Source organism: Alosa sapidissima, chromosome 3, assembly GCF_018492685.1.
Source record: "Alosa sapidissima isolate fAloSap1 chromosome 3, fAloSap1.pri, whole genome shotgun sequence".
NCBI classification, from domain to species: domain Eukaryota; kingdom Metazoa; phylum Chordata; class Actinopteri; order Clupeiformes; family Clupeidae; genus Alosa; species Alosa sapidissima.
In genome coordinates, this window is record NC_055959.1 from 33,749,144 (window position 1) to 33,771,131 (window position 21,988).

General features: G+C 43.4%; 1 protein-coding gene across 2 annotated transcripts in view; it reads right to left on the reverse strand.

Annotated features, from left to right (window-relative positions):
* The window catches only part of lmf1 (lipase maturation factor 1), a 59,384-nt gene that overhangs the window by 18,881 nt on the left and 18,515 nt on the right, over positions 1-21,988 (reverse strand). For both annotated transcript variants that reach the window (XR_006030678.1, XM_042085435.1), the window contains exon 5: positions 10,709-10,774. Coding sequence is in view for 1 of the 2 variants with exons in the window: in XM_042085435.1 (XP_041941369.1) it covers positions 10,709-10,774 (66 nt within the window). In the remaining variant the exon portion in view is untranslated. The remainder of the gene's footprint in view (positions 1-10,708; positions 10,775-21,988) is intronic.

The window sequence follows — 21,988 nt, forward strand, 5'->3', positions numbered from 1 at the left end:
CAAAGCACCTTCTGTCTTGGTTCAAGTACCAACAAGGTCTTTGGCGAACTGGGTCTAAAACTTAATGGCTTCGCCACTGTATAGCTTAATATATTTTCATGAAACCAACACGATTATCAGGCGGAACAAATATTTCTGGCAGGCTATTGTTGCGGACCGGAAGACTAGAGCAAAGGAGAGAGCTTGTTTACTGAAGATGTACTTTCATTGGCTAACCGCCTCGCGTTAGCCGCTCTCACTTGCATAAAGATCAGCAGAGCCCAACTTCTTGACGTGCCGCCTCTGTTCGAATGGCCGCACCGCCTCTCCAAAGTGCCGCGCCGCTCTCCGTAGGAAATCAATGGGCTATGTGCGGCGCGGTGGGCTTTGACGCGATAATGGACACGAGCCGTCAGCTTGTTCAACGCTAGCGTTGCCACCGTTCCGCTGCCGAACCATAGAGAACAATAGGAAACCTGCCGCTTGCCTCTGGCTAACGTGATCCCCACCTAAGAGGAGCAGCACACGGATACTTTGTATTTGCATATAATAATAGCCTTTGGGACATTTCACACTTGACATGACAATAAGTGTATGTACTTAATGTTAAATGTAATGCATTAATATGCAACTCTATGCTGAATATACTGTTAAAGTTTATATCGGCTTGCTATGGGCATGGTGAAACAGCAGTTTATAATGGCTTGCTATGGGCATGGTGAAACAGCAGTTTATAATGGCTTGCTATGGGCATGGTGAAACAGCAGTTTATAATGGCTTGCTATGGGCATGGTGAAACAGCAGTTTATATCGGCTTGCTATGGGCATGGTGAAACAGCAGTTTATAATGGCTTGCTATGGGCATGGTGAAACAGCAGTTTATAATGGCTTGCTATGGGCATGGTGAAACAGCAGTAACGTGAGCGACCTGACAAGCAGCTGGCCAGGGGCTCCATTGCTGAGCACACGATTGTGAGCATGTGCTGCTTGCTTTGGTCAGTCACTCTGCTTTTACTGCACTTTGTGCTCGACTGCATAATGACACCAACGGTCGAGTAGTTAACATGGCAACTGTGGGAGAGGAGCTGGGCTAGCGTGCAAAAGGTGTGGGTTCAATTCCCAGCTTCCACCGTTGTGCCCTTGAGCGAGGCTCAATAATGAATATATATATATATATATATATATATATATAAAGAGTAAAAGTACCAGTGTGCTGTGCTGGTGTAGGATGCTGAGAGCAGGAGCAGGAGGCTGAGCTGGAGCTCTTGAGCCCAGGAACAGAGAGGGGAGCAGGGCAGGGCGCGCACACAGAGCTCCCTTTGAGCTCCAGAGACAGACCCAGCAGGCGCCAGACGTCCGCCCAGGCCACCCCAACCCCATGGGGGAGAATCAGCCCACAGCAGGCCCCTGGACAACCGGGCAAGAGGGGGCGGGGGGTAGGGGGGGGGAGGGGAGAGGGGGACTGCCTGAAAAAATGAATGGGCTTTTCACTGGGGCCTTCCTACCTGTGGCTTCTGTGTGTGTGTGTGAGTGTGTGTGTGTGTGTGTGTAATGACTATACTGGGTGTATTCATGTATATTTTTATATCACTGCAATTTGCATGATATATCACCCTATTTGTAATTGCTGCTGCCAAGCTGTTTGTGTGTGTGTGTGCGTGCGTGCGTGCGCGTGTGTGTGTGTGTGTGCGTGCGTGCGCGTGTGCGTGCGTGCGTGTGAGAGTGAGAGAGAGAGAGAGAGAGAGAGAGAGAGAGAAAGGATGTCTGTATGTCCAGTGTGTATTATTCCAAGGTAATTCCAACCCTTTGGGACTAGACAAATATTTGAGTCCACTTAATGCAATGCTATACACACTCATACCCCCTCCCAATACACACACACATACCCCCTTCCCAACACACACACGCACTACATGCTCCAACATCACTTTACGGACCTGACATCACTTCCTCTCAATGTGCCAGGCTGAAGGGGAAGGGGAGGGGCCTCATACCACTAACAAGACTCCAGCACCCCCCCCCAACATACACACACACACACACACACACACACACACACACACACACACACACACACACAAACAAAGATTTTATTGGGAGAGCATAGATGGGAATAAGAAGAGATACTGTTTTACTCAATTCAAAGACCCCTGTTAGACAATAGTCCTGGACAGAGAGACACGCAGACGCAGACACACACAGACACACACACACACACACACACACACACACACACACACAGTATAATCTTCCACAGATTACACCCAACACTGTGTGTGAATTGAATAACTTGGCAAAATCAGTTTGCTAACTTAAAGGTATACTATGCAAGATTTTCACCTTTAAGATGGTACTATGGTAAACAAACTTGTAATAGGCAAATCGTTCACCTAGCATAGCTATATAGCATAGATGTAGGGAGTTGTTACCGAGAAAACACCCATGCAACTTCAAGGACATCGGCCCGACAAATCTCGAGAATCGTGAAACATTACCTTGTCAGTAGATATAGCACTTTGGAGACAGTTTTTGTCGGTTAATCCTTCACCTGCACAACAAAAGCATTTTCATTTCATTGCTACAGGGGGGAAAAGTCACAAGAAGTTTGCTATTTACAGCAGCAGAGTAAAATCTAAATATATCGTGACTCTAGAGGGAGCTCTACAGTCGCCAAAAACACCTAAACTTGCACAGTGTACCTTTAATACCACTAGTGCAGTGCCTGCTTAAACATGCTATTCCTGTAGTAAGCCTGTAGCCCAATTACATGCCCGCAGGTAGGCCTGCTTGAAAAATAGGATGATAACATCATTCCGGCTAATCAAAGTGTCATTTTATTACATCATTTTTACATCGTTCTGAATAGCCACTGCATACTCGTGTTGGCGTGTTGTTGCAAAATCAGCGGAATCATTTTATGCAAGCAAACCACATCCATCTTTATTGTTGAAGCAATATGTGATAATCACCCAAACATCTCACACACTGTGCACTGAGTCAGTTGTGCCAAAGCTCTGCTTCTACCCTCTCTGGTGAAGTGCTGTGTGAGAGGGGGAGTGGCTACAGTAGAGCGGCAAAAGCCTATGTGTGCATCTTACACCAATATATTTAACGATATCTTTTGCATTTCTTTACCGATATATTGAACAATATCTTTTGCATTTCTTTAGTGATATATCTAACGATATATTTTGCATTTTGTCAAATTTGGCACTGCACTCACTCACGCATTGGGATTCCAACCTCCCAACCTTCGGTATGGGAGATACCCCATACACTAATAACACTAGAACATAACACCACAACTACCTGGATACACTAACAACACTAGAACATAACACCACGACAACCTGTGTGTGTGTCAGAGAGCTGTGCATACAGTTGTGTGCATGTTTGTATCTTTTTAGTGTTTCTATGCGTGAGGGGGTGAGTGTGTGTTGTGTGTTGTGCCGACCGCTCCCATTCAAACCCAGCCCTCAGGAGATCAGGGTGTGCAGGGTGGCAGTCATTTGGATTTGTTTGTGTGTGTGTGTGTGTGTGTGTGTGTGTGTGTGTGTGTGTGTGTGTGTGTGCGTGTGTGTCTGCCTACCTGTCTGTCTGTCTGTCCAGGACTAGGCTATTGTACTGTATATAACAGTAGCCTATCTCCTGTTATTCCCATCTATGCTCTCCCAATAATACATGCGAGTGTGTGTGTGTGAATGTGTGCATATGTGTACATGCGTGTATGTGTATGTGTATGTGTGTATGTGTGTGTGTGTGTGTGTGTGTGTGTGTGCGTGTGTACGTGTATGTGTGTGTGTGTGTGATACAGGTCTAATGAGGGCTGGCTGGCTAACAGGTCAATCATATGAGAGATGCTGATACTGATATCACACAAGGGGATTTTACCTGGTTCACTGGGGACACACTGTATTCACACACACACATGCACGCACGCATGCACAGACACACACACACTCACACACACGCACGCACGCACGCACAGACACACACACACTCACACACACGCACGCACGCACAGACACACACACACTCACACACACGCACAGACACACACACACTCACACACACGCACGCACGCACAGACACACGTACACGCGCAAGCACACGCACACGCACACACACACACACGCACACACACAGACAACTAAACCAAACACAAACACACACATGCACACTATGCATGTCCACATACACATTCATATATACCCACAAATCTACATCCACTTGTAACCACACACACACATGCACGCGCACACTCACACTCACACACACACACACTATTCTAATGGTGAGTTCATGATGTGCATTAAGGCCCACGGTGCTCCTCCATTCACTAATCCAATCGGAATCGGAGTAATTAATCATTCCGGAGCCGATCATCATCTCTAATCAGATTCTGATTCTCATGTCCTGAACACACACACACACACACACACACAAATGTGAATTGGAGCATGTTGAACAGTATGTACCAGTGCCAGTCCTCTACAAACACAAACAAACAAACAAACAAACAAACAAACAAACAGACAAACAAACAAACAGACAAACAAACAAACAGACACACTCCACGACAACAAATGTACCTGTTCTTCATATGTTACTACACTCCTGCTTTAGTCTGTGTGTGTGTGTGCGTGTGCGTGTGTGTGTGAGTGTGTGAGTGTGTGAGAGTGTGTGTGCAGTGTGTGTGTGTGTGTGTGTGTGCGCCTGTTCATTTGCACATAAGGAATTCATCATGTACTGTACTGTGTGTAAGTGTTTTTCCAGACGTTTGTGTTATTGCTTGGGCATGAGTGCTGCTGACATACAGGGTCTTTAAACATTTTGTGTGTACACGTGTCTCTATGCTTGACTGAGTGTGTGTGTGTGTGTGTGTGACAGATTTCAGGTTGCTCTGAGGTAAAAGAGGAAGACACACTCCATTAAGCTTTTAGTTTAATCCACTTATAGACGGCAGGCCACTGATAGAGCAAGTCCACATCATAACACACACACACACACACACACACACACTGAAATGCACACACGTACGCACGGTAGGGAAAACCCCATTACATACACACAGTGCACATGCAGCCACATGAGCATCCTCTCTCACCATCCATCCATCCAACCATCCACCCACACATCCATCCACACATCCATCCACACATCCATCTATCCATCCATCCACCCACACATCCATCTATTAGTCCAGGCAAAGTGAGGTCTGACCCAAAACTAATTGCAACAGAATTTATTTTCACATTTTTATATTTCAATTGATGATCTAAACACCATAGTAAAAGTCCATGAAAATCCAGTTGGTGGAAATATGTTAAAATAAGGGTTGTTTTATGCATTATCCTTCAGCAAATACTGACAAAACTGTAATTAGAATGTTGTAGAATAAGCATTCTAAAGAATATCTGACCCCATCTAACTTAACATGGAATTTTAGAATATTGCATTGTTGAGGAACATTCTTTTATTTTCAAAGAGTACATTTCTCAGGCTTATTTCAGACTGGTTTGTTGCCAACTGGAAATGGTTGATGAGTCTTTAAATAGAGCCAGTGTGTTTTTGCATGTAAGTGTTCCACAATGTTAAAGTTGTACAAACACATAGTTTTAACTTAAAAGCATTATTAAGCCTAGGAAAGTGTTTTTGGTGGTCTGATTTAGAGGTCACTGAATCATATACAGTATATCACAAGTATCAGTCCATCATTTTCCAAGACTTATAGTAATTGACCTCTTGCCCGGGGGTTGACTGAGAGACTGTCTGTCCAATCAGAGGGGCCTGTATGATGCCTCTTTACTTTGCACAATTTTGGCTAAAACAGTAATCAGACAGCACAGCATGTTTATGTAAGTGAATGAATGAAGGAAAATTGTAAAGTTAAAGATGGACATGATAATGTCCAAATTCGACAGAAAGGTGCAGATAACTGCAACTAGCCTCCAAAGAGGTGACTATTGTTGTGAAGTCTGGCAAAAGGTGCTTGCTATACTAATAAATATAGTTTAAGATTAATAATTAAAATGCATGCCTATGCATGGGTCATGGTTTTACCAAAATCATAGAACAGCCAAAACTATACATATTCTAAAAGCATATGCCCTGTACATGAAATATAGCATTAATCAACTTATGTCCCATCTTCCTCCATACCATGCATAATACATACTCCTCTATTCTGTATAGGCGAATCAAGTGAACAGCTGATACATTTTGGCCTGCACTATTAAGAGAAACAAATTAAACATCATAAACTATATATTTTCTAAAAGCATATAACCTCTAGAAGTGATGTTACACCAATTAGGACATGTCCCATCTTCCTCCATGCAATGCACAATACATTGCCCTCTATTCTGTATAGGCGAATCTAGTGTAAAGTGGACACATTTTAGCCTATACTGTCTATGGAAAACAGATTAAATACCCTAAACTATATATTTTCTGAAAGCATATTACTTGTAGATGAGATATAACACCAGTTAAGACATGTCTCATCTTCCTCCATGCCATGCACAACACATTGCCCTCTATTCTGCATTGGCGAATCTAGTGTACAGTGGATACATTTTGGCATGTACAGTCAAGTTTTTTGGCATGTTTTCAAAAGTCCGGCACCTGGCGCAAAATGGTGGATCTATATGTTTCTTAATTAGTCATGGGTGTGTTTTGGGCGTAACATCCTTTAAACCAATGAGAGTGATACTGTCATTCTCTTTAACAGCAAGCAGTGCGACTTCAAAAAGCGCATCGGTATTTTGATAGTCAGCGGCGCAGTTGAAGGAATCAGCTTGCACCCGAGACCGTATGGAACAGGTATTCCACTAAACCATGCTTTACTAAAACCAAGCAGAGTATAGCCTATAAACGCATCTGCACTCGTGTATTATTTGAACTCATTGGCAAAGTGAAACTAACTTCTCCGTGGTGTCATAGTCAACGACAAAACAGTTATACACAGTTAATTACTTTCACTATTGACTGACAATAGGTTACCATTGACAAAATAGCCTGAAAAAGGCAACACTTACCCCAATAGTGTTTAAATGACTAAATAAGAAACCTAAGGACATTTATCCTGCAGAGGAGTTGCTTACATCTCGTGACAGTGCGTCTTCAGCTGTGCTCCATATGTGCCTCTCGCCTATTCACTTTTAATTGTCATTAACAATTTGAAAATGATGGTGAATAACTACTCATTGTGAGACGTATTTCCTGATATCTTTATTATAATTATGTTCCCCATTGTAATCATGTAATTTATAATGTTTTTATGGATGTGCGCTGGTGCACGTTCCTGTGGACGAGAAAAGCAGGGTGTAGTTGTGCACCCGCCCATCACTGTTGATAATGCACTCTTAAAATAACATATAAACAACTCGCCATAGATTTCTGACCAGGTATTTCTTGGTCAGTGGCGTAATGCATTTTAGGTAGTGTAAAACCTTAGGCCACGGCTGCCCCCAAATGACCCCTTTCTGCCCCCAAATGACCCATTTCTCAAGGTCAGATTTTACTAGATTTTTAGTATGTTATTTAGCATGTCTAACAGTACCAGAATCCATAAAAAAACCTTTTGTATCAATTTTTTCTATGTTGAACCCTATATTGACCCGCCTAAAGTTACTCAACTTGCACTGGATCATCTTCCTGAATCTCAATATTATCACAAGTGTGGGCAAAAGTCAGCACCAGTCAGAGGCTACATTCATTGTTTTGCACTTTTATGATGTCATCACATCACCAAAAGTATTGGTTTTACCAAAAATATTTGTCAATATTTTAAACTACAAAAATACATACCTATAAAGTATTTTGATACAAAATACGAAGTCATTTTATTCAACCCAGTCAAATACAAATTATGAATATACAATATATTTTGTATTTGAAATATGGAATACATGTACAATAAATACTGCTCATCCCTGTAGGCATCACTTGTTCTGAGATACCATGTTTGGTTCAGGAGATATAATGAAGAATATAGGCGTAATTCAGTTATAATGGAACATTTAATAGTTGCCACGGCGATCATTAGGGTTTTTTGATAATGGTTTCATATCTGAAAATGTTCAGGGCTCCAAACTGTACAAGTTCACCAAGTTTCATGCTTATATGAAAGAATTTGACCTAATTTTCACATATCCCCTGTACTATGCAAGTTCAATAAAACTGCCACAGGTGCAGCTTTTCGCCATTGACCTATGCACAAATAATTCCAATTTTGACAATGTTCCACCACTTGGATTTTCATGGACTTTTGGTATGTGATATGGGAAGGTTTCATGAACTGAATACAACAAAAATCATTTCTGTTGCAATTAGTTTTGGGTTGGGTGATTTTTTCTCACAGATTGCCTGGACTATATCCATCCATCCATCCATCCCTCCATCCAACCATCCACCCACACATCCATCCACACATCTATCCATCTATCCATCCATCCACCCACACATCCATCCATCCATCTATCCATCCATCCACCCACCCATCCATCCACCCATCCATCCACCCATCCACCCTCATTCACACTATTCACCTGATTCATGTCCACCACACATCACTCATGCAATCATAACCCAGTCACCACACATCACTCATGCAATCATAACCCAGTCACCACACATCACTCATGCAATCATAACCCAGTCACCACACATCACTCATGCAATCATAACCCAGTCACCACACATCACTCATGCAATCATAACCCAGTCACCACACATCACTCATGCAATAATAAATAACCCAGTCACCACACATCACTCATGCAATCATAACCCAGTCACCACACATCACTCATGCAATAATAAATAACCCAGTCACCACACATCACTCATGCAATCATAACCCAGTCACCACACATCACTCATGCAATCATAACCCAGTCACCACACATCACTCATGCAATCATAAATAACCCAGTCACCACACATCACTCATGCAATCATAAATAAGCCAGTCACCACACATCACTCATGCAATAATAAATAACCCAGTCACCACACATCACTCATGCAATCATAACCCAGTCACCACACATCACTCATGCAATCATAACCCAGTCACCACACATCACTCATGCAATCATAAATAACCCAGTCACCACACATCACTCATGCAATAATAAAGTGGCTAACACACACACTCACTCACTCACACACTCACTAAGTGGGTTTACATGGATGCTTGTATTCCCAATTGGAAAAATGGCTCAATCGGAATAAAAATTACACTTATGAAACTGCCGATCCTATTAGAATTTTAATCGGAGTGAAAGGGGTGGTGTACTCTGTTCTTATTCTGAGATGTATAGTAACGAACAGCTACACTACCAGTCTAGCTGGTACAAGTTTGGACACACCAACTCTCAAATCTATGGATTTTTTCTTTATCTTTATTTATCTGAGTAGGTGGTTATTATTATGAAATAGCCCACATGGATTCATGTTGTAAGCAAACAAAAAGTGTAAATAAAGCTACATTTTCAATATTTTAAATTCTTCAAGGTACAGACCTTTTGCTCAGTCTCTCAACCAACTTTATATGGTCAGCTGGAATGGATTTCCAACAGCATTGATGGATTCCCCATACATTGTGAGCATTTGTTAGCTGCTTGTCTTTCACTGATGTTAATTGAAAAGATTAAAAGATGTCATAGAAGTTAACAGTGAAGAATATGAAATGTGGCGCATGGAAATAATATATTTCTAGAGACCTTTGTCTTCTGTCATACTTTGGATGCTGTAGGTATTGTTGTACAATGTAGTAAAAAAAGGAATCAAATAAAAAACTATGAATAAGTGTGTGTGTGTTTGACTGGTAGTGTATGTATACAGTCAATCAGTCTGCCTGCTATATCTTCTCAAGGCAATAGCTATTCTGATCAAAGATTCTAGAGTGCCTGTAAGCGTCTGTAAGCCCCTGTGCGGTGCACACCCACACACGTTTTTCAATCTGAATAGTTTAATCGGAATGACAAAAAAAAAAAAAAAACTGTCCGTGAAAACCCTCCTACTCACTGTTAATACAGGTTTCAACATGGCATTTTTTCAAACTTTTTAAGACTTTTTACAAATTAAATTTTACACCAATGCCACACCCGTACCAACAAAAAAACTGAAGGAAAATCAGAGTCACAGAATTACTAACGACTATTAATTACTGAGTAAATAAATTTGGATCAGGTACCAGTTCCACATTGTTGTCGTTTGTAGTTTTATTATGTAGGTACCATTAAGAACTACAATACCAAACAACTGCAGTCTATGCCGCCAACACATTTAAATGAGCACTGTAAAACTAGTGTAAAATAATTAAGACCTAGCAAAAAGCATTTAAGACCTAGTTTGTAATATTTCAATGTATTCAACACTTTTTAAGACCCCACGGAAAGCCTGTAATTCACTCACTCGCGCTCTCCCACTCGTTCACACACACACTCACCCCAAAGTGACAGCACATATAGATGAGATATCTAAAGCTCAGAAATACATAGATACACACACACACACACACACACACACACACACACACACACACACACACACACACCTCATAGGGGTAGTCCATACAGATGAGATATCTAAAGCTCACAAATACATACACACACACACACACCTCATAGTGGTAGTCCATGCAGGTGAGATGTCTAAAGTTCTCACACACACACACACACACACACACACACACACACACACACACACACACACACACCTCGTAGTGGTAGTCCATGCAGGTGAGATCTCTCCAGCATTTGTCTCCTCTGATCTTGATCAGCCCCTGTGGACAGACAATAAAACCATGGTAACCACACCTGTCACCCATAGTAACTATTCACACAGTAACAAGTGGCAGTCTATAAAAACATGGATCTGAAATGATGATTGATTGACAGCGTATTACACTGTAGTGATGCTGTTGTAAATGTTATATTAACATTCCTCTATAAACATTTTAGAATTCACAGGAATGTTTGTTTTAAACATTCATTCATGTATGTGTGTGTGTGCGTGCATGCGCGCGTGTGTGCATGCGCGTGTGTATGCGTGCGAGATATGGAAATGCTGGCCAAATTTGAAAGTGACTGGTAAAAATCAGACACAAAGTAATGATTTAATATTGAGTGGCTGGTGAATTCTGCCAGTGGCTGTATGTATTGTATGTGTATTTTCCACCCTGGTGTATAGGCACATGTGTATGCATGAAACTTCAGATAGATAGATAGATAGATATATAGATATATAGATAGATAGATAGATAGATCTAATCCCAGCGCAGTGAGCTGCCTGCAACAACAGCGGCGCTCGGGGAGCAGTGAGGGGTTAGGTGCCTTGCTCAAGGACACTTCAGCCGCTTTCTACTGGTCGGGGTTCAAACCGGCAACCCTCCGGTCACAAGTCCGAAGCCCTAACCAGTAGGCCACGACTGCCCCCAAAAAGTCCATTTCTCCCCTCCACTTTTGTGTGGCATTGAAGAGTTGTGTGTGTGTTTCACTGTGTGTTTGTGTGTGTGTGTGTGTGTGTGCAGTCATGTGTGTGTGTGTGTGTGTGTGTGTGTGTGTTTGTATGTGTGTGAATGTGTCTGTGTGTTTGTGTATGTACATGTGTGTGTGAAACCATCTCTTTCAAAGCCAGCAAGGGCTGGAGGAGCTTGTGAGTGTGTGTGTGTGTGTGTGTGTGTGTGTGTGTGTGTGTGTGCTTAAGGAGCGTGAGTCTATCCTGTGGGTGCCTTTTGCTGTTTATCAAGCACATTCTTACATTTATGACGTTAAGCTTAATCAAGTTAAGAGTCCTGGAATGTATTTTCTCCTGAAAATGTGACTCCGCTAATGTGAAAATGACTGCCACTCCTCCTATCCTGTTATCAGCCAGCTCTTAACTAGACACACACACGCACGCACGCATGCACGCACGCACGCACGCTCGCATGCACACACACACATGCACACACGCACACGCACACACACACAGACGCACACGCACACGCACACGCACACGCACACGCACACACACACACCATCCCTGACAGTCACACATATGCACCCAGTGCAGAGATAAACATACTCGGAGCAAACATGTGTGTGTGTGTGTGTGTGTGTGTGTGTGTGTGTACACATGGCTGACAGACAGTCAGACACACAGGCTGCCACCCTCCACACACCCACACACACACACACACACACACATCCGAATGACTGCCACCATGCACACACTCTGTCAGGCCAGTAGAGGTAGCCGCCACGAGGGCCAGGTTTGAATGGGGGCGGCCGGTCCAACTTGTGCCTCCAAGCAGATTAGCGCCGCGCAGAATCCAATTTAAACAGCACAAGCCCCACAAACTGCTCCCATGAAGTGACAACTCGATTACAGCAACCAGATCAACGCTAACACAGAGTGCCCATCTGGGACGCCACGCTAGCACACAGCATCCATCTGGGATGCCACGCTAGCACACGCTAGCATACAGCGTCCATCTGGGACGCCACGCTAGCACACGCTAGCACACAGCGTCCATCTGAGACTCCACGCTAGCACCCAGCGTCCATCTGGGACGCCACGTTAGCACACAGCGTCCATCTGGGACACCACGCTAGCACACAGCATCCATCTGGGACGCCACGCTAGCACACGCTAGCACACAGCATCCATCTGGGACACCACGCTAGCACACAGCGTCCATCTGGGACACCACGCTAGCACACAGCGTCCTGCTAACACACAGCGTCCATCTGGGACACCACGCTAGCACACAGCATCCTGCTAACACACAGCGTCCATCTGGGACACCACGCTAGCACACAGCGTCCATCTGAGAGTCTGTCCTGCTCCAGCCATGCCACGCTTAGGAGTGGCGTTGTCATGACGACCACACGGACAAAGTAACGAAAGAAGCTGGACAGTTACACATCTACTCAATTGGAATGTTCAATGCTTCAAATAGTGATGGTGTTTTAATGTTCAATGCTTCTTATAGTGATGGTGTTTTAATGTTCAATGCTTTTCATAGTGATGGTGTTTTAATGTTCAATGATTCTTATGGTATTTTAATGTTCAATGCTTTTTATAGTGATGGTATTTTAATGTTCAATGCTTCTAATAGTGATGGTGTTTTAATGTTCAATGCTTCTAATAGTGATGGTGTTTTAATGTTCAATGCTTTTTATAGTGATGGTATTTTAATGTTCAATGCTTCTCATAGTGATGGTGTTTTAATGTTCAATGCTTCTTATAGTGATGGTGTTTTAATGTTCAATGCTTGATGGTGTTTTAATGTTCAATGATTCTTATGGTATTTTAATGTTCAATGCTTCTCATAGTGATGGTGTTTTTATGTTCAATGATTCTTATGGTATTTTAATGTTCAATGCTTTTTATAGTGATGATGTTTTAATGTTCAATGCATCTTATAGTGATGGTATTTTAATGTTCAATGCTTCTCATAGTGATGGTGTTTTTATGTTCAATGATTCTTATGCTATTTTAATGTTCAATGATTTTTATAGTGATGGTGTTTTAATGTTCAATGCTTCTTATAGTGATGGTGTTTTAATGTTCAATGTTTCATATAGTGATGGTGTTTTAATGTTCAATGCTTCTTATAGTGATGGTGTTTTAATGTTCAATGCTTCTTATAGTGATGGTGTTTTAATGTTCAATGTTTCATATAGTGATGGTGTTTTAATGTTCAATGTTTCTTATAGTGATGGTGTTTTAATGTTCAGTGTTTCATATAGTGATGGTGTTTTAATGTTCAATGTTTCTTATAGTGATGGTGTTTTGATGTTCAATGCTTCTTATAGTGATGGTGTTTTAATGTTCAATGCTTCTTATAGTGATGGTGTTTTAATGTTCAATGCTTCTTATAGTGATGGTGTTTTTATGTTCAATGATTCTTATGCTATTTTAATGTTCAATGATTTTTATAGTGATGGTATTTTAATGTTCAATGCTTCTAATAGTGATGGTGTTTTAATGTTCAATGCTTCTTATAGTGATGGTGTTTTAATGTTCAATGCTTCTTATAGTGATGGTGTTTTGATGTTCAATGCTTCTTATAGTGATGGTGTTTTAATGTTCAATGTTTCATATAGTGATGGTGTTTTTGGTATTTTCATCTGTCTCTCCATCTATGTATCTAAGTACTCCATCTTTTAGGCCAGGGAGGTACATGGACATAGGTACACAGACTTCCTGGACAGAGGACACAAACACAGACATGTCTCTACCTTGTCATGACTGTCAGTACAGTACAGTGTTCTTTGTAAATAGAGAAAGCTAAACTTGGCATCTGTGTGAGATACTACATAGAGGCATTGCAATAGTGTACCTATAGAAATATACAGTATATATATATATATATAAAGAGAAAAAGAGAGAGAGAGAGAGAGAGAGAGAGAGAGAGCTTGATCAGCTCAACACCGCATCACCTTCTCTCAAAATCATGTGGACTGGACTGACTGCTGACATATCTCAGGTGATTTTGTTAAGGTCAATCCACATGATTTACAGATCAGCTAAGCTAAGGCCATTGAAAGTCTGAGTGTAAGCAAACACACACACACACACACACACACACACACACAGTCACACACACTTTCACACACACACGCACACACACACACACACAAACACTCTTACACACACACACACACACGCACACACACACACACGCACACACACACACTGGTCTGAGTATGATTGGCTGAAATGAGAGGGTAATTCAGGCACGGGGTGATGGCGATGTGTCTGAGTAAGCCAGATGCTTTATGGGTAGAATAACACCTGGCTTGGCTGGGCGCCCTCCATGCGTCTGCCGTTTTATGTGACATTTTCCATGTTTGCTGATCAGACACAGGGCTCGCGCTAAGAGATGTGGAAACCATTTAACGGTCTGTTGAACGCAAGCACCAGGCAAGAAAATAGATTTGTATAGTTTTTAAACATCGTAAAAAATGTCAATATAAAGTTTCTCTATGGGGGGGGGGGTGGAATGCACACACTGCACAGCTGATTTCCTTTATGAGAATCTGATTTGATTCACAACACAAGAGAGCGTCTGTGTGAGGGGAGTTTATAAAAACATCAGCGGCAGCAGTGACGTGAAGCTGGCGGACCTTAAGTGGACTCGGGCTGGGTTAGGTTGAGCTCTACACACTCTCAGGGTCACCAACCCCGAGCCACTGAGCTGTATTGGACATTAAAGCAGCGGTACCAGACTACGCCACTGAGTTGTATTGGACATTAAAGCAGCGGTAGCAGACTACGCCACTGAGTTGTATTGGACATTAAAGCAGCGGTACCAGACTACGCCACTGAGTTGTATTAGACATTAAAGCAGCGGTACCAGACTACGCCACTGAGTTGTATTGGACATTAAAGCAGTGGTACCAGACTAAGCCATTATCCAGCTCAGCCCTTAAAAGCTCTCTGGAAGGGAACTGAATTCTTCCCGTGGTGCCATGGGCCCCATTCGATACCAAAGACATTAATATGTTTTTTAACACGCCTTTGACTGAAGAGCAATCTTAGAACTTCAGTCAAGCACAGAGAGATGAATCTCAAGTCAAGTCACTTTATTTATATAGCACATTTTAAAACAACAGCAGCTGATCCAAAGTGCTTCTCGTACCATTTACCATTAATCTCGTAATCTCGTACCATTTGCACGTCAGCTCAAAACCAGGCCATTTTCGTGGGTCTACCACTATGTGGCAGTCTCGCCAGGTCACTTCCCGGAAACTTTGCAGGCAACACTTCATATTTCATGAAAGACGTTATATCTCTATTTCTAGAAAAAAAACAGCGATTTTGATGAAAATTAGCCACTGTTTAGCTTGGGATTTCTCAGGAACAGAGGCGTGTAGAAATACACGGTTTGCATACACTTTGCAATACACCTACTGAGAGCTTAAAGTCTCACCTTTCAAACGAGCCATTGTATGTGTTCATAGCGATAACACAGAATATGCTGTGGCTGTACAAAAATCATCAACAATGGTCTTGATTGCTGGCACTCTAGGACAAAGCTTCCGAAAACAGCTTGGCATTCAATGAGTTAATCACCCACTATGTGGATACTGTTTTTTAGAATTGATTTAGATTAAGTTTTATTTAGTATAATTTGTATTTTAGTATATTAGTATATTCTTTATCTTCTACAGTCCCTATTGCTTAGTTGTGTTTTTTTATATTATATACTTTTAATTACTTTTTCTGCTGTTAGTGAATGTGTGTGTGTATGTTGTCTGTATGCTACTGTGACCTTGAATTTCCCCTAGGGATCAATAAAATATCTATCTATCTATTAATCTTGTAATATCCTACCATGTACCATGTATCATTAATCCTACCATGTACCATTAATCTCATAATCTTGTACCATTTACCATTAATATTGTAATCTCCTACCATTTACCATGTACCATTAATCTCGTAATCTCGTACCATTTACCATTAATATTGTAATCTCCTACCATTTACCATTTATCTTGTAATCTCGTACAATTTACCATTTATCTCGTAATCTCGTACCATTTACCATTAATCTTGTAATCTCGTACCATTTACCATTTACCATTAATCTCATAATCTCGCAGTAAGTGAATAGGATGACCAAATGGTACAAGTTATTTGGACCACCACTTCTGGAGCAGCAGGAGACAGACAGACACTCTTGGCTGTGGGGCTCGCAGTCCTGCAGACGCCATTAGACACGCTGAGCGCGACAGGAAGGATGTCAGACGACTCCGCTGTCTGGATAAAGATGGGGGGGGGGGCTCTGAATGACTGAAAGACTGCTCTAACAGATATTACCTGAGGGACATCCCCAGAGAGAGAGAGAGAGAGAGGCTGTTCTAATAGATACTACCTGAGGGACATCCCCAGACAGAGAAAGAGAGAGGGAGGGAGAGAGAGAGAAAGAGAGAGCGAGAGGGAGAGAGAGAGAGAGAGAGAGAGAGAGAGAGAGAAAGAGAGGCTGTTGGGTCCTACCCGAGGGTCATAGGGTCATCCCCAGAATGAAAAAGAGAGAGAGAGAGAGAGAGAGAGAGAGAGAGAGAGAGAGGCTGTTCTAATAGATACTACCTGAGGGTCATAGGGTCATCCCCAGAATGAAAAAGAGAGAGAGAGAGAGTGAAAGAAAAAGAGACAGAGAGGCTGCTCTAACAGATACTACCTGAGGCAGGCTTGTGCAAAATTCCAGAATTGAATTGAAACTGGCTCTTAAATTCCAATTCAATTCTTGAATTTCACTTGCATTTCAATTGAGGTAGCAAACAGGAAGCAGAATTGCAATTCGAATTGTGCACAACCCTGACCTGAGGGACATCCCCAGAGAGCGAGATGGAGAGAGAGAGAAAAAGAGAAAAAGAGAGGGAGAAAATAAAGAGTAAAGTGAGAGTGAAGAGAGTGAGAGAGAAATTAAAGAGAGAGAGAGAGAGAGAGAAGAGAGAGAAATTAAAGAGAGAGAGAGAGAGAGAGAAAAGAGAGAGAAAAGAGAGAGAAATTAAAGAGAGAGAGAGAGAGAAAAGAGAGAGAGAGTAAAGACGGTGAAGAGAGAGAGAGTAAATGTTTATAGGGCCCGACAGGAAACCAGAAGACTGTGTGTGAGAAACAGAACGCAGAACACTGTTGAGTGGAGAGAACCCTAGAATGCCTGTGGCTGAGGCTGTGTGAGTAGAACGCAGAACCCTGTTGAGTGGAGAGGAAACTAGAGTGCTAGAGGCCAGTTCTGCAGCAGGAACCCCTCAGGAGAACCGTGCCAGGAAACTCCCAATCTCCATGGCAACGCCTGCAGCAGAACACCAGCCTATGAAGCCCAGAGCCAAGAGCCCAGCCAAACACACAACCATCACCCTAAAAACCCACACACACACACCTTGCCAGTAAACCAACCTACAGAGCTCGGAGCTGAGAGTCCAGCCAAGAACACCAGCATCAGCCCAAACACACACACACACACACACACACACACACCTCACCAGCCCCTGTCTCTGTACCCTGTGAGAAACTCCAACATCACCTCACAGACCAAGCCAAACCTCCACACGCTGAACACACGCTGAACACACTCTCAAAACACACTCTCAACACACTCTCAAAACACACTCTCAAAACACACTCTCAACACACTCTCAACACACGCTGAACACACGCTGAACACACTCTGCCTCTGTCTCCTGGTCAGCGAGGTCTGGCCCTGATGTGGCCCTGATGTGGCCCTGATGTGGCCCTGATGTGGCCTTGACTCTCAGACACATCAGTGTTAGCTCACTCAAGGCGTTCTCCCACCGACAGCGAACCCGTTCTTGAACCAGTTGCGTTCAGAATTCTTTGAACCTTGGTGCTATCTAGTGAACCAGCCCACATTTCCATCAGTTTTGAACCGAACCAAGGGTGCGTCATCAACAATGGGTAATGCATGCAAAACAAAAGTTAATGAGATGCATGAACGGGAGAATGATATGAACAGTTGTCCCGTAAAAACGGAAGAAATTAGCTGTTTAAAATGCTAGTCAACGTCTGTGGTGTAATGCTAGTTGACTAGTTTTGTTCACTCATGGCAACAGTTGATATGGACGGAAAAGTCTTGCTGTTAGCCTTCTCCCCTCTGAACGGTGAAGTGACACGTTCACTCCGGTTCGCAGGAAAAAAGCAACTATTTTCTGGTTCAAGCTCCGAACCAAAGTGGCACATTCCGCAGCGTGTTTTGTTTGGTCAAAATACCCAGTTGGGGCAGCCGTGACCTACTGGTTAGCACTTGTAACCGGAGGGTTGCCGGTTCGAACCCCGACCAGTAGGCACGGCTGAAGTGCCCTTGAGCAAGGCACCTAACCCCTCACTGCTCCCAGAGCGCTGCTGTTGTAGCAGGCAGCTCACTGCGCCGGGATTCGTGTGTGTTCACTGTGTGCTGAGTGTGTTTCACTAATTCCCGGATTGGGATAAATGCAGAGACCAAATTTCCCTCACGGGATCAAAAGGGTAAACTTATATACTTACTTACTTATAGGGTATATATACTTATATACTTACTTACTTATAGGGTATATATACTTATATACTTACTTATACTTATAGTTCAAATGTTGGTTCGTGAACGGGAACGGAGCCGGTGTTCTGTCGGTGGAAAAGACCCATCAGAGGCCCTTTATATATATATATATATATTATATATCAGAGGCCCTTTGCTCCCAATGTGGCCCCGTATACTGGCCTATCTGGCACACTGGCTTAAGGTCACCCTATAGACCCTCTGCTGCTGCACGCCAGGAGGGTAGCCGCTAAAGCTGGTGATACTCCAGGCCACTCCTGAGGCATACTGCTGGGCAGCGCTCCTGGGCATTGCAGGGCACTGCAGGGATAGCACGCGCCCATCGATACCGGGCAACTCTTTTGTTCTGGAGAACTTTAATCATCCGTCAGCGCAGGGCAGCCGAGGCCAAGCGAGGCGAAGCCAGGGTCCAGTTCTGCCCTGACAGGTACCAGCGCTGCTGCGTTTGGACTGGCCCAAGCCGAGCCGCAACACACCAGCGCCATGGAGACGGCCAAAAACACTCACAACACACACCCCTGAGACTCAAGCCAAACAGCTTGGAAAGAAGGAAACACTCACACACACTCCCGATACATAAACACACACACAGACATCAGTCCAGACACAAACTCATACACACAATTACACAGACACACACGCATGCGCACACACACGCACACGCACGCACATACACACACACACTCATACTCTCCGGTTCACGGGCAATATGTCGCGCGGCAGGACGCAATCAAGTGCATTAGTTTGGTAACTGTGACACGTTTACGGTGAGTGGAACAGCACGGTCGAGTGACCCCTCGCTGTTCACTGCTCACAGTGGAAATAAGAGCAAACACAATGGCTTATTCAGGCCGTAAATGGATTACGGCTCTTTGGCCAGGCAGACCCTAATTAAATTCAGTTGTCCCCGAGATGGAGACCAGCGAATGGTCCAAGTAGCCAATAAATAACAGACCTGTCACCTGAGACCAGCGAACAGCCTAAATACGCCCCGACACAAATCACAGACGGGAAACCAGACTAGAGTCATTAAACGCACGCCCGCACACACACACACACACACACACACGCACACGCACACACACGCGCACACGCACACTCACACTCACACTCACACTCACACTCACACTCACACACTCACACACTCACACACTCACACACTCACACACTCACAAACGCATACATCCTAAATATGAGACTCGGTTCATGAAACTATGGGTGTAATTAGAGATCAGGAGCGCTATTAACTAGAGAGATATTTCAGGGACACACACAAAAACACACACTAACTGAGACAGGTACACACAACTACACACAAATCCCAAACGACACAACTACACACAAATCCCAAATAACACAACTACACACAAATCCCAAATGACACAACTACACACAAATCCCAAATGACACAACCATACACAAATCCTATTTGACACAACTATACACAAACCCCAAATGACACAATCCATCATTTGTCATTTGCGCACTCACAAACAAATGTGCACGATCCTGCACACATAGACAGAAACGCACTCAGGCACAGCACTGGGAGCTACACGTTTAACAGAAGCCTGCAGCCAAGCAGCCCAGAGAGGTGCAGACCTGTTTATCGGCCTGAGCTCATCCAGGGCACGGGGCCCATGATCGGTGCTGGGTGATCGCCCTGGGCCCACGATCGGGGCGCTGACAGTGACCTGCTCGTCCAGCTCAACTAAAAGCAACATGCCAGACGAGGCTCAGTCCAAACTCCAGTCAGCGGACACGACAGACCGGAGCGCCACCCGATAAAGAGCAGGGGCCGCAGTGTGGAGGCAAACTGGGATCCTAATACATCCTTGTCTCCAGCTGTGTTGCCAAAACCTGTATGAACTCAGTCTGGTTTTAGCGTCCTGCAGAGAATGACGTCATTCACACACACACACACACACACACACACACACACACACACACACACACACACACACACACACACACACACACACACACACACACACACACACACACACACACACAAATGACTAGTCAAACACATAAACACATGAATACTTTCTCAACTTTCACAACTCAAAACCACTCTCTGAAACATACTCTCATCTAACTATGAGAACAAACACAAACACAAACACAAACACACACACACACACACACACACACATCTACATGTGTGCACATACACACATCATTATTCAATCCTGTGTGACAACAGCAAACAAATGACTAGCTGACAGCTCCAGCTTCTTGAGGAATGTTCTAGAACAGCTCCAGCTACCAGCTATTTGAGGAATGTTCTAGAACAGCTCCAGATACTTGAGGAATGTTCTAAAACAGCTCCAGCTACTTGTGGAATGTTCTAGAACAGCTCCAGCTACTTGAGGAATGTTCTAAAACAGCTCCTCTACAACGTCCCCCCCGTTGCCACTGTGGAGTTCTCTGGTGTTCATGGGTTGACAATACAGACTGAAGTGACGTTGACAGGGCCACATGTATGTGCATTTGCGATCGTAGCGTTTTCAGCACCATGACCAAGCCGCAGAGACCGCTCGCTGTGATTCTTCAGTTTACGTGCTATTTATCAAACCTGCAGTTCATCGGGTAATCAGCGCCTTTCTCCGCCCCCATCACAATTTGCGAACGTTCAAAACTGAACGCCATACTTCAATCACAAGCGCAGTTGAATGAAGTTAACTGATGACAACATTAAAAACGAGTCAAACGTTTAGAGATCATGAAATAATACAATACATGACGTCAACAAGCAAGAAGGTAATGAAGATCAGTAGTTCTACTCAAACTACTTGTGCACGCAGGCTAAGAAAGATTGGTCTAATCTAGCAAGTATGAAAGTTTAAGTGGATGATGTGAAAGTGAAAGTAAGACATTCGTAAGGCCAACCAATGTTAAGGTTGCTTTTGATATAGTACAAAGACACAAAACTGGTGCTCTAAA